The sequence below is a fragment of the Arachis stenosperma genome, chromosome 3 (genome assembly GCF_014773155.1).
Source record: "Arachis stenosperma cultivar V10309 chromosome 3, arast.V10309.gnm1.PFL2, whole genome shotgun sequence".
Taxonomy (NCBI): domain Eukaryota; kingdom Viridiplantae; phylum Streptophyta; class Magnoliopsida; order Fabales; family Fabaceae; genus Arachis; species Arachis stenosperma.
In genome coordinates this window covers 2,869,581-2,883,746 of record NC_080379.1, presented here as the reverse complement: position 1 = coordinate 2,883,746, position 14,166 = coordinate 2,869,581, and the positions used below count along the sequence as shown (strand labels likewise).

Sequence of the window (14,166 nt, the reverse complement as noted above, 5' to 3'; positions counted from 1 at the left end):
TCAGAAGTCAGAACTCAGAACTCAGAAATCAGAATCGCATCCTATCCTTCATTGACTTATAACTTTATATGCCCTCCTCCACATGTGCTGCACATTTTTTTGGGCAGGGCTAATGGAATATGGGCTCACAAGCCCACCAAAAAATGTGATGAGTATTTTCAGTGCCTTCTTTTGGGCTTTTTTTTAAGATTATATTTAGTTGAAAAGAAATAAATAAAGAGAAAAAAATAGAAAGAAAAGAAAGAAAAGTAAAAAATTTGAGTGGATTTTTATTTTTTTTAGATGTGTTTGGATAAAAAAAAATAAGAAAGAAAAAAATTTTATAAAAAAATAATTTTATCTTTATATTATAAAATATATTAAAAAAAGTAAATAAGTAATATTGGAAGTAGAGAGAAAATTAATTTTCTCTCCATTTTCTTTCCATTGTCAGAGGAAAAAAATTGGCGAGTCCCACGGTCCGATCAATATTCTTTCATCCATTTTTCTTACTCTCCTATTTTTCTCCTATTTTCCTCCCTTTTCTTTCCTCTCATTTTTACCCCAAACAAACACACCTAAGTGGGTTTTGAAAGAATAAATTCACATAAGAGGATATAGTAATGGCTGTCTAGAGTATAGTGCATACCATACTAAGAAAAAGTATAACTAGATAATAATATTGCTGAACAATGTGAAATTTATTAGCCATGAATTTTATAAAGAGGAGTGCTAGGGAGTTAGTAACTTGTGTGATTTGTAATCATCAAGTAGCCATTAATGATAATTTTAATGGTGTGAGATTATTCACTTTTTTTTGTTGCTGGTTACATACTCATGAGACTTCTATAAATATGCATATAATTAATAACTTGCTAATGGCAAAGGTACCTAGAGTGGGAGTAAGATAGGATTGCCAAGGAAGGAAAGAAAGTGTGAAACAACAGAAGAGACATATCAAGAGTTGGACTAAGAGATGATCTTTACTTTATTTCGCCATGGATGCAGCTTGAAAGAAAAAGTCAGGGAATCTAAATCCTTTTATTTTGTACCACAAACAGCAAAGAATCCTACTTATTTTCTACGTAAATAGAGCCATCCATTACAAAATATTCTACATTTCTTCTTACTACGGGACAAAACTCGTGACTTGCACTGCAAATTGTTCTTGTTACAGTTATCCTTATACTAATGCTCAAATAGTCTATTAGATCGTTTCTTCTCTTGTCCTATATGGAGTTAGTCAAACAAAAGACAAGTTAGTTTGTCATTTTTGGTTGACGTGCCTTGCATTCTATCATAGACACGCATTTGATTGTAAATACAACCATATTATTACCTATACGCTAAACATTAACCATTAAATCTTCTACCTGTATATATTTTGAAATATAAAAATATTATTGAATGCTTACATATATCAATAACAGATTTAAAGTCTGAATTTTTATATACATATAGCAATTTCGTTGAACATAAAATACATACAAGAGAGAGCAAAGTAATTAAGGCATAACTAGAGCTGAATTATTATTGCAAAGGATTATAAAAAAACATCCTTATTATTAATTTTGAATTCTGATCAAGCTAAGGCTTAGTTCTAAGCTATAAGCTAAGAGACTCGTCTGGCTCATATTATACAAGATATTATTATTGATTCACCCTTAATTCCAAAACAAATTGAGCCATAATTATTGCTAGCTAGCTAGATAGTACTAGTATTGATCATCCTTCACTATTCTCCATGTGATGAGATCGGTATAGTAGGGACCCTGGAGATAATTTTGTTCTTTATTCCTTTTCAAGAAACCGCCAAGATCACCATCATAATTATTATCATTACTATGAACATGTAAAATCTCATAGCAGAGAGAAATGGATGCAGAATCATATCAATAGGTCCACTCTTGAGGCAGAATCATATCACCCTGCTGCATATTTGGCTGTGATTTCCGTGATTGCCGCTTCTGCAGCGAGTACATGCCGTCCCTGTTACTCACCAAAACATCTACAAAGTACAAACACATACAAAATCAAATTACATTGGATATTGTCTGTCATTTAGTATTATTCTCATAATTTAATTGATATGAAAAGTGTTACCATGCAGGGGAGGGAAGCCAGCAGCTGCTTTAGGTCCAGAGGTGACAGCCATTTGTTCAAAGTGATGTTGCAAAGCTTGTACCACTCTAGCTGGTATAAGAATATTGGAGCAACCTTTACCTGACCAAAAATAATATCACAATCCTGTTTTTATTAAGTCATGCTGTATATAATACTATAATATCAAAATTTGCTCATACATTCATTGTTTTTCCCTCCTTTTTCAATTGATGTTGTTGTTTTACTTTAGCCTAAAGAAATGCTATTATAGAATCAATCATATAACATAATTAGTCATCAATTACACTTGCCTATAGAAATTTATGTTTGATATTTTATATTATAATAGAGAAATTTGATTATTTGTCTAAGTTTGATTATCCTGTTAACTAAAGAATGTGTAACCCAATATACACAAATATATATGCTTTATATAGAATAATAGGATTAGAGAAGATTATGTAGCTTAAAATTTAAACCATTGTCCAGAATATTAGAATATTATTGGATCAACATTAAGAAAAGATCCCAAACCAAAAACAAAAACAGGAAAATACTGCCAACAAATCTTTAAGGAACCGAAATCGGCCTATCACATGGGAAATACAAATACTTAAATGCCTTTAGAATAAAAAACAAAAGTTGTGTTAATAGGTGAATGCTATGATGCCTATCATTCTGTATCTTAAGTTACTAAAAAATGTAAATAAATAATATTTAATAAATTTTGCATAATTTATTTTTTATTTTAAATATTTTATTTTTTACTTTAAAAAAAAGTTAAACAATTTAAGCATTATATCAAAGGCACCGTAGAACTCGCCTCTAATTTATTCAATCTCCCTTTGGTGTCATTCATGTTGTTAAATGTTGACATTTGGGTTAAGTGTAAGTTAGGAGATCACAGAAGCCCATGATATTATTGTGAAAAAATAAAAACTAAAATGTGATAGATGCTAAAAAAAGGGTATAGTAGTACTAAAAAATCTGAGAGTTAGTTAGATGAATATACCAGGTGTGGTCCGTGATAAATGAGTAGTTGCGGGACGTGGCAAGAAAACACCGGTCCCTGAAGAACCACCTCCTCTTGAACCGGAAACAGACCCAAACGTTGATACCTCCGGAGCTGCCCCTGTTAGACGCGTTCTAACTCCGTTACCAATTTCAACTCCGATAGCCCCTACCTTCTTCTCTTTTTGCATCATTTTCTTCTTTTCTTCACCAAATCCCAACTGCACCAACCCAACCATTCATATAACTTAATAAATAAATATGTTACCTAATATTTTTCATTAGTAATAATAGATGTATGTACATGCATCATTTTTTATTGCAATGGAATAGAATATAATTACCTGAATAGCTCGAATTTGTTCCTGGATTAATCCAGCATGATGAGTGGGATGGTGGTAGAGTTTGATGGTGTTGTCGGGAATTGAGAGAACGTCGTAGGTTGTTGTTTCGAAGGAAGAAGAATCATGGCTGATCCCACCAGAGGAGGCTGTAGGGCTCTCCAAAGAAGATGATGAACCCATTAAGTCCCACATCTGCTGCTGCTGCAATAATAATAATATTCAGCATTCATAAAAAAGAAGAAATCAACAAGAGTTTAGTAGTAGAGAGTAGAAGAATAATACCGAATCGAGAATCCAAGAGTCAATGGGGTGTGCCATGTTAGGCAGAGGAATTGGGACTTGTTTGGGTATTTGTAGAGATGAATGGAAGTAGTGGTGATCACGTGATGAGAGAGTAAGAGGTTGTTCATTGCCCTTCCCCTGCTTTTCAGGAAGGAACCGGTAAGGTAGCAGTGATGATGATGATGATGATACTGATGATGTGTGTAGGTCAACGCCCATCTTTAACTAAAGTAGTTATCATCAATTTCAAATCAGGATTATCATTATACCCTTTTGCTAATGCTTAGGAGCAAGGGTTTTATGGAAAACAGAGTGAGTGTGTGTGTTTTAAGGAATCAAATATTACTACCGAGACTTAGCTTAGAGATTTGCTTTCTTGGTAATGCTATATATATCTCACACATTATCCCACAAACTAGACAAAGGGACACCAACGTTAATGCCCAACAATTTGTTTCTTTTTTTTATTATTATTTGTTTTATAATTGCCTCTCAATAACAAATATAATAAAATAATTTATGCCTAGTTGATTAATTAAATTAAACGGAATCTAACTAACATCAAATATATAAAATTTGAGGTCCATAGCCATACAGTTATTATTATTATTTTTAGTTATTAGTTAATTATTAATATTTAAAAGTAGATTAAATAATGATAAAAATAATAAATTATGATATTTTTGATATTTTTATTGTAGGAATATTGAAATTCAAATAAGAGATGTATAATGGCGAAAGGGTTGGTCCATGAGGGAGTGTTATGAAGGGTTTTGATGGAGTTCAAGGGTCAGCTTTGTTAGTTGGACCGTACATTTAACCAGCTGTGCATCTCACCTGCCATTTGTTGGATGAAGTTGTAACCACACCATGCGAGAATCCCTTTAACACACAATATCCATATAATATTAATGAATCACATATATAAAATATGAATCCATGCCAAAGGCCATGTAGGTTATTAAATATTTATTTAACTTGTTTCTCCTTGATTGCAAAGATCTTATTATAAGGTAGTTCTTAGGATTTTAAAATTTTACTTAAAGTTTTATTTTAATGCAATGATTTCCTTGAAACCTTCCTAATTAGTAAAACACTTGCATAATTCAGATGCATGTTTTTGCCACGAATTATGGTTGGTTTAGTTTGGAAGCAAAACACAATAGATGTGCAATAGAGACTGAATCATGCATGTAATGCTGGAAAAGCATGAAATCTAACCGTTCACATTTCATGAAAAGAACTTGTTTGAATGGCGAAATCACGAGTCCACACGCAATCGCGTGGGTCACACTCACTGCACTAGTGAGACATATTCATATGATCTTGTTTGAACACAATTACATTTTGCATTTTGTCGGGTCCTACCATTAGCGTTTACAAGCTGAGCCTTATTAAAGCTTATGATTAGATTAGGTTGGATTTATCTACCCTTTGCCACTTATCATGTATCGAATAAAACAAGACCGTACCACGCGAAGTTATGTGAATGTAATTTTGAATATTTTTTTTTATGTGATAATTTCGAATACGTTAAATATACACTAAAATCAATTCACCAAAATCAGTTATTAGTATAAAATATATATTTAAATATAAATATATATATAAAAAATAAAATAAATTATATATTTATACATAAATACATTGATAATTAATTTTAATGACTAATTTTAGTACATCAATAACATTTTTGACGTACCTTATATTTATCCTGGTTTCCTCTTCCATGAACACATAACAAAATGAATACCACTTTAATAAAGACACTAAAAATATCTTTTTATAAAGATATTTATATGTATCATATTATTATTGGACATCTTCATTAAATCGATTAATAATTTATTTTTTAATAAACCAGAATAAAATCAGTTTATTATAGTAGTAATAATAAATTCAATTTTCTGTATTATAATTATTAGACCCGATTTGATCCGATCAAATTGCACAATTTAAATCGAATATCTTTAATTTTTTGATAAAAAGATAAATATATCTTTGAATTTTTATTTTGTAGATATTTAAATCCCTAAAAATTTAAAAATACAATTAGATCTCTAACCAAAAAAAAATAAATTTATTATTATTGTTATAAAAAATCGATTTTATTCTAATTTATTATGAAATTAAAAAATAACTACTTTATTAATACGTCCAATAATAATACGATATATATACGTCACATTTTACATGTCTTTATAGAAGGATTTCCTAACAAAATTTAATGAATGTGAAAATAGCACTTATATTTCGCTTTTGCAGTGATTGAATCAAAATTTCTTGTGTGCCTCTGAGAATGAATGAATGCTTTTATTTTGTTATTTATTTTATTAATATTTTTAAGAATAATAATAAAAAACAAATAATTAATTGAAATAAAATATTGACTTATTTTCCTAGTAACTAAAAATTTCTTGTGATTGAATAGTGTGATAAAACAAAACAAAACCGCTGAAGAAAATGCCAAAAGATAGAGAGCAGGTAGTTGTTCAGTTTTGACGCGTATATCCTAATCACCATTATCAGATCATTGATTCATGAGTTCCCGCTGCTGCTATAAACTTCCACAACTGGTTTAGAGTTAAATATGATTACCAACAATTGTATCATAAACCAATTTGTATATTTATATTTTTCCATCACATTAACTCATGCAGAGAAATGAGATATTATTGAATTATTTAACACCAAAAAACAAATTCAAACTAGGGATAATTTTGACTAACGTTGTCACTTGCCAATTAAAATTCACAAATGTAAATTTCCCAACAAATTTGTCGGTCAGAAAAAGCTTGACATTAAAAAGGAAAAAAGAAAAGGTAGGTACCAAAATTTATAATATGAGGACACGTATGCATGTTAAAGTTAAAATATCTAAAACAACAAAGATTACGCACTTAGCATAGTTGAATTTGAGGAACAAGAAGAGCAGACACAAATTGAGATTGAAGCAGAAAGATAGATATGTCGAGTGGTAGATCAATTGGGGTGGCCTTGGACTTCTCTCATGGAAGCAAACTTGCTCTGAAATGGGCTATTGAGAATCTCATCCGAAACGAAGACACCCTTTATGTGATCCACATCAAGCCCCCTCAATCTAGTGAATCTAGGAATCTTCTGTGGTCTACAACTGGTTCTCGTAAGTTCCTTGATACTTGACAATACATCTCATGTTTTATTTGGAATGGATTCTGATTATGGTGTTTGAATTTGGGGCTTGAAGCTCTGATCCCTTTGGTGGAGTTTCGTGAGCAGGAGGTCATGAACAACTATGAGGTCCAAACTGATCCTGAGGTCTTGGACATGCTTGACACTGCTACTAGGCAGAAACAGGTTCTTTAATCTCTCGGATTAGCTACGTTTTTGTTCTATAGTTTGATTTGGTTGTTCAAGGTTAGTGTTGTTACTTTGTAGGTGAAGGTGGTAGCAAAGATATACTGGGGTGATCCAAGAGATAAAGTTTGTGAAGCTGTTGAGGACTTGAAGCTTGACTCTTTGGTAATGGGTAGCAGAGGCTTGGGTGCCATTCAAAGGTACTAACTTTACTATTTATTGAAAACCTTCATGCTTAACACTGTTTTGTTTTCAATGAGAATAAGTTACTGATAAACATGTTGATTGCAGGGTATTACTGGGGAGTGTTACAAATTATGTAACTACAAATGCAACTTGTCCTGTAACAATTGTCAAAGACTCTGCCCCTTCTACTGCTTGATCATGCTGTTGTCCTCTGCTGATAGTGTTTTTAGTTTCTATAAATAAATAAGCTTTGTGCTGAACTGGACATACATGATTCAGTGTCTTCTTGGAACCAGAATTTTGTTGCTAGAATGATGTGCAATGTCTTTAGTTTATTATTATAAAGTGACTACTATTCACATGAATTTGTTTAGGATCTAAAGTTCTCAATTATCTCCTTATTAAAGTTATTATAACTTTTTGGTTTTAGGACATTCTCTTGTCTTGTTTATACATCAATGCTTGTCAATGAATCCATCCAAAAAGAGAACTGAATTTTTCTCTTCCTCAAGCAACCCTACATGTTACTAGTTACTACTTACTACCCTCTCTTTCAATAGGCTTCATATAACCCTGTGTATTCAATGCTTTTTCAATTGTCTCAGCTCATAAGCTATTCCTTTTGCTTAACTCCATTGTCTTGTCTTTTTCATGAGCTACTAACAAACTTAAATTCTGATAATGCGAACCTTTAGCACTCACTATCCACGCTGACCCTGGGTTCATCATATATGCAAAGTAACTTTTTTGTTGATAACATTTTTCTATTCCTTTGACTCATAGATGATTCAATGTTACAAGCTTGTGACGATGTTGGCTTTGTTCACACATTTCGTATGGAATTACGTTTAGGGATGCTTATGACAAAAGTGGGATTACCAACTTTATATTGCAGAAGATCAGTAAGAGCATCACATCATTTTATCATAGTTGTAAAATTTTAAAGGATCCTAAAATCAACAAGTCGTTGTAGTATAGTGGTGAGTATTCCCGCCTGTCACGCGGGTGACCCGGGTTTGATTCCCGGAAACGGCGAATTGATATTCACTTTTTGATGCTTACCGATTTGGCTAATGAAACAAGCTAACATGGGTTCTAAACTTAAGCTTCCACGCCACCCTCCTTTACATACACACACAATGGTTGCTTGCAAGTAACGAAAGATCCCACAAGCATTAATTACATTACCTAATAACATCATGCATTTTACAAAAGCTTCAAGCTTAGTATCATGCTTTTGGGTTCTTCTCTTTGTTCCTCCAACGCAGCGGCGCAGGAAATGTCAGCTTCCACGACCAGCATTCACATTATGGCCTTAGATGGCATCGTGAACGTGAATTCCCTCTTCACCTTAGCGCTTTTCGTTGGCCTCACAATCACCAGCCCTGACACTGCCCTTGTTGGTGGTAGTGGCGGCGTAGACACCGCCTGTGCTGCCGGGCCCTCGGTGGCAGAAGGCCTCATATCAAGCCACGTGCACTCCTTCAGCTGCTTCCTCTTCTCCAGCCTCATAGCGTTGGCCCTCAAAAACATCATCAACATAAGAAAAACCGTTGAAGATGGGGATAACATTGATGCTCTTGGTGGTGGTAGTAATGGCAAGGTGGCGCACTTTGCAGCTAGCTTCATCGGGGAGGTTAACGCGGTGTCATTGAGGGTGGGGACACTTGTTTCGGCTTTTGGGTCGGTATTCGGGTGCGGGTTCTTGGTGATGGCTCTGGTGGATTTGGTGCAGATCAAGTTGGGGACTTTTGGTTGTGGAAGTAGCCGTTACAGTATTGCTGCTGTGGCACCTTTGCTTGTTCTTGTTCCCACTGCGCTTCTCATCTATGTTTCTCTCGTGCTCTATGCCTTCACTCGTTAGTTAAGCTTATTATTTATTGAAGGAACATTGTTTTGAATTTTGAATAATATGAGTCAAACAAAGGCTTAAAGAAGAGACCCGGTAATGGTGTAGCACTCAAATTTAATAAACTATGGTTTTTCTTTTTTGAATATTATAATGTGCAATTACTTACTCCTATGGTGTTTCAACATGTGAAATTTATGCAAATCTTGCTTACCACTGAGTCTCCTAGAGAGGTTATTCCTCTGGTCTCATCTCCACCTTTCCCAGAAGTCACATTCACAGATTCACCACTTCTAAGACAAATTCTTCTTTCCTTATCCAATTAGCAACTTATGTTTTCCACCTCTCCGAATCAGCACTTGCTTATTACCCTTAACATGTTTTAAGTTGAGACCAGTTTGGAATATAGATTGGAGACATGGTAGTGCCACTCAACAAGATTTTTCATCAAACTCCATTATTCCTGCCTTCAAGATGTTCTCTAAATTATCAATTGATAGTATAAAGGTAGTGAAAAAAAAATAAAATAAAAGAAATAAAAGAAGAGGGAGATGGATTGTTGGACATATTGAAACAGGAAAAATTACCCATTGCTTAAAAGTTTAATATCCATCATGCTGTTCAGCAAATACTAAAAATTTATTTTTCTTTGATAACAAATTGCACATTGCTGATACGGAGTTATGGACGATGAAATTGAAAAAGAGCATCAACATCTTTCAAACCGATCTAAGTTCAATCCACCTCAACACTATATACAAAGACTAATCAGTAAATGTAAACCCTCAACCTACAAAATGAAGCTCAAACAAGAAGCACCATCCATAACAGCCTTGGCCCTCAACTCCTACCCTGGTTGTTCCACAACTCAGCTCCTTCCAGAATGCTTCATAAGGCCTGGAGCTCCTATCAAAAAGGGAAGGCGTTAATAGGATACTAAAATTACCAAAGGCATTTGGCATACAAAACCAATCCCCAATAGCTATTGAGAAACCTCTAAATCAAGTTCATTAACGATAGACTTTGAACATAAATGTGTTCACGGGTACCAAGAGGAAAAAAGTTTATGTGAATGCAAGCTTATGAACATAAGACAACAGAGTGAGAAGGAAGCAACTACCTCAGCGTACACCAAATATCTCTTGTGGTGGATCATATATACTTGAATCAGGAAAAATCTCCTCAAAATCTTGTTTCACTTTGTTTCTCAGAAGTGGATGAGGCAAGAGCCCTTTCAACAGAATCCTGAATGGTAGCTCCTCTGGTGGATCTGGAGAATTCTTCATGTCCTCATACACATTCATCGCATCTGCAGGAGACCCATACTTCAAGAAGCCTCTTATAACCTCAGTATAGGTCTGAGAATCAGGGTAGAGATTCTCCTTTTTCATGCTTTCCCACATTTCCATTACTTCGTCCATCTTTTTAGCCCTTGCCAGTGCAATAATCAAGTCCTTATACAAGTATTTATCCGGAATGTACCAATCTTGCTTTTGCATCACCTTAAAAACCTGAAAATTCGCTAACATACTTGTAAGACCAACAGAGCAAACACCACTTACAAGTATCAATATAGAAATAAATTTCAGCAAAAAGGGCATGCCCCCAAATCCAATAACTGTATCAATACTCTCTTGATATTAACTTTGATTTACTATTCAGCTTAAAATGTCATTAGAGGCACTATTAGTGAGAGTTGATTAAACTAAATAGTATCCTTCAACCAAACCTTAGAACAAAGCATGTTAGTACTTAGTAGCAATATCACTTAACAGACATTCTAACAAACAGGTTACGGGCAACCAACAAAACAATGAAAGAGTGAATAGAAGAGAAGATAGAGAATGAGAAAGAAACCGTGAGGGCGAGAGAAACTTCTTCCTGGCGCTCAAGCTCAGTGAGAACAGCGATCAAGTCGAGCTTCAAGAGCCTCAAGACATGGTTTTTGATGAACTTGTGAAGTTTGTCGTGGTCATCCTTGAAGCGCTTCAAACCTTGAATGACAAAGAGCGCCTCTTTGCCAATGAGCTTCTTTCCTCTCCAAAGTGGGCCTCTGGGCCTTCCGTCGTGGTAGTGCCGGAAACACGACGCCATTTTGGCAGAGTCAAAGACTCTCAGTAATGGTGGCAACAACAATGAAGAAGAAGAGTGGTGGGTAATGGTGTTGGGAGTTGTGGTGAAGTGTCGAAGGAATACCGAAGCCAAACGAGCCCGTCTCAACATTGTGAAGCAACGACGAGACGCCATGATCAGTATCACGCTTCACTTCATCGTCATGAATTATAGTTATTACTTATTTGAACCCGTAATCGACCCAGATACATAACTGGATCACTCGTCCAACTGCGTAAATTATTGTAATTAATCCGGTCATAATAAAATATAAAATTATAAAAAATATAATTTAAAATTTAAAAATATGAATTCACAAACATATTAATAATAATCCAATATCAATTCTTAAACATAATTAATATCTTAAAATTTAAAAGTATAAATAAAAAATATATTAATTATTAATATAAAATATTTTTTTAATTTAGATAAAAAGAACAAAATATAATAAAATAAGTAAATTAAGTCCAAAAAAAATTTTAAAATTAATATTTATATTTTTATTGAACAAATTTAAAATTGGACTAATATTACCTTTATTTTGATTTGCATCTATATCTTTTATAACATTATTATAAATTAATTAAAAACTAAATTCAACTAATTATACTAAACACTAACTATGTAATACTAAGAATCAACTCAATCAATACTAAGAATAAAATCTATTCTTCCAGCAAAAAAAATCAGCTCATTGATAATTTTCAGCAAAAAATTCAATTATGATAATTTCTAGCAACAAAAAATTTAACTCCAAAGATAATTTACAGCAGCAAAAAATTTAGCCAAGTGATTATTTCAGCAAGACTATAACAAATTCAAGATTCAGTGATTATCAGCAACAAATTCAACTTAGAGATAATATTCATCAACCAAAAAATTAGCCCAGTGATATTTTCAGCAACAAATTCAACCAACAACAACAAATTCAGTAACAAATTCAACTTATCACAGAAAATTCAATAATTCCTAGTTCAGTCATAATTTACAGCAACATTTAGATCAACGACAAGACAAATGAATTGATTTTAGCAATTCAGCAACATCTCAACATACAGGGAGAAGGAAAGTCCGGAAAAGAGAAAACAGGGGACTCACCAATGATCCACGGTCCACGCGAAGACGACGAAAAGAAACCAGAAGACGACGACCCCACGGAAAGCGACGAAGCAAGCCACGACCCCACGAGTTGCCTCTGCCGCTGGCGACGAGGAGCCCAGGGACGAGACTCGAGTGAGATGACGAGGAAGGCCGCGTGACGACGAGACGTCGGCGAGACGAACCACGAGACGCCGGCGAGTGTGACTGAGATGAGACTGGAGTGAGATTGAGAGAGACTCAAAAAATGAAGGCGAGACAGAGACGTTCTGACAGATGAAAGAAAATGAAGGCGACACACGCGAAAGCGGGAGAAATTGAGAGTGAGTGCCTGCGGGGTGGGTCTACTTTTTCTTGTCCTGGCCATTTGGGCCAAGGCCCATAACAGGCAAGACCAAACCCAGAAATAACCATCCCACCTTGACCGAAAAAAAAAATTCTCACTGCTACATATTTAGTTATTTACAAGCCCATTACAAATTTAGCAATTAGGAGAGTCAGATTCTCTCAAATACTTCACGTCCAAAAAAAAAAAAAAAGATTCTCTCAAATACTTAAATACCTCGCTTTTGTATATGCATTTATTAGTAAAATTTGAAACATTACAATTCAATATATTGAAAGGTAAGTTCCCTTCATTATTTCTTCAATGGTTGGAAAGCGATTAAGAAATAATAACGTTGAATTTTTCTGATTTGGTTTTGCATGGAGTGATTTAATTGTTGTCTCTGGGTTGAAAATCTAAGAAAATCTACATGTACTATATTGGCAACTCTTAAGAGAAGTTTACTGTGATTTACGTTTAAATAAAAAAATAAATTAAGAAAATATCCTCTCCGTGAATACAAACACCAATGCATCCTTTTTGAATGCGCGCATAACAATCATGCAACAAACTAAAAAGAATGTGTAAAAAGAAGCAATTAAGATAAGATAAGGTCCATAAGGATACATGATATGAAAGAAACCTAATAATAAACAACTTTGATTTCAATTATTGAAGGGTCTATAAACTACAAAGACCTACTATATAACATATATACCATCTCTCTGTACCAAATCAAAACTGGATAGCCTATTAGCATAGAATAACTTAAAATAAAATAATTGGAACAAGAATAACTTAAAATTACGAACCTTAGCTGTGAAGGGTAGAGGAAGGCTTTGATATGGTGGTTGTGACTGCACAGCAATTTGCTTGTATAATTGCGTAACATCCTTTAATTTTCAACGAGTGTCCATTTTCAATGCACGAGTCTGTCATGAAAAAAAAAAAGCAATGTAGATTAGCTAGTAGGCTTTGAAATAATTAATTAAGGAATGAAACTAATTAACATCATATCATTTTGTATAAGTTAATTATTAAGATTGTGACTTGGCTTGCAAATTAAGATCTAGAGGTAACGCCACTCTGGTCCATGCTTTATTGACATTATTATTAGAAAGATATGATCGGGTTCGCATCCAAATCATACTTGGGAAGAAAATCATCCAAAACATTTGTCTCTCTCTTTAGGTAACTATCTTTCTAAGAGTGTTATTTCTTTTCCATTTTCTCTGGGTCTTGATTAAGTTTCATAATTTTATTTCTCCAAGTTTGTGCATGTTATCATCATTTGTCTTTTTTCATAAATTTGAACAAAAAAAAAATAAAGAAAATTAATTATGGCTAGTCACAGTCATTCTTGAATATAATGTTGCCCACCAGAACCAAATAAAAGTCCAATTGCTTGGCATGATTCAGACAATGCAAAAGAAATTAAAGGAATCGTTCGTAATTGAGACTTAGACAATTGCTATATTTAATTGAGACTTAGTCTAGGTTGATGAGTTATTGTGTAATTAACTAACTAATAATTATAT

At 33.7% G+C, this 14,166-nt stretch overlaps 4 protein-coding genes across 6 annotated transcripts; 2 read left to right on the top strand and 2 right to left on the bottom strand.

Moving 5' to 3' along the window:
- Window positions 1-1,433: 1,433 nt before the first annotated feature.
- On the bottom strand, window positions 1,434-4,099 carry LOC130967752 (uncharacterized). Of its 2 annotated transcripts, none has more exons than XM_057892749.1 (5): window positions 3,720-4,099; window positions 3,438-3,635; window positions 3,095-3,314; window positions 2,083-2,202; window positions 1,434-1,987 (listed from the first exon to the last, which is right to left on the bottom strand). In XM_057892749.1, exons 1-5 carry the CDS (start codon window positions 3,936-3,938, stop codon window positions 1,872-1,874), a joined length of 873 nt encoding a protein of 290 aa, XP_057748732.1. In that variant the 5' UTR covers window positions 3,939-4,099; the 3' UTR covers window positions 1,434-1,871. The 2 variants fall into 2 exon arrangements, with proteins under 2 accessions (XP_057748732.1, XP_057748730.1); XM_057892747.1 differs by having other exon boundaries at window positions 1,435-1,987; window positions 3,438-3,638; window positions 3,720-4,097.
- Window positions 4,100-6,567: 2,468 nt separating this feature from the next.
- LOC130968280 (universal stress protein PHOS32-like) lies at window positions 6,568-7,670 on the top strand. Its single transcript, XM_057893469.1, has 4 exons — window positions 6,568-6,861; window positions 6,946-7,055; window positions 7,137-7,255; window positions 7,347-7,670. Exons 1-4 carry the CDS (start codon window positions 6,687-6,689, stop codon window positions 7,435-7,437), a joined length of 495 nt encoding a protein of 164 aa, XP_057749452.1. The 5' UTR covers window positions 6,568-6,686; the 3' UTR covers window positions 7,438-7,670.
- Window positions 7,671-7,860: 190 nt separating this feature from the next.
- LOC130968279 (uncharacterized) lies at window positions 7,861-9,221 on the top strand. Its single transcript, XM_057893468.1, has one exon. It carries the CDS (start codon window positions 8,473-8,475, stop codon window positions 9,103-9,105), a length of 633 nt encoding a protein of 210 aa, XP_057749451.1. The 5' UTR covers window positions 7,861-8,472; the 3' UTR covers window positions 9,106-9,221.
- Window positions 9,222-9,682: 461 nt separating this feature from the next.
- Window positions 9,683-12,592, bottom strand: LOC130968277 (protein THYLAKOID ASSEMBLY 8-like, chloroplastic). Of its 2 annotated transcripts, none has more exons than XM_057893465.1 (4): window positions 12,304-12,592; window positions 10,948-11,433; window positions 10,211-10,601; window positions 9,683-9,996 (listed from the first exon to the last, which is right to left on the bottom strand). In XM_057893465.1, exons 2-3 carry the CDS (start codon window positions 11,335-11,337, stop codon window positions 10,212-10,214), a joined length of 780 nt encoding a protein of 259 aa, XP_057749448.1. In that variant the 5' UTR covers window positions 11,338-11,433; window positions 12,304-12,592; the 3' UTR covers window positions 9,683-9,996; window position 10,211. The 2 variants fall into 2 exon arrangements, with proteins under 2 accessions (XP_057749448.1, XP_057749449.1); XM_057893466.1 differs by having other exon boundaries at window positions 9,683-9,987.
- Between the last annotated feature and the right edge of the window lie 1,574 nt (window positions 12,593-14,166).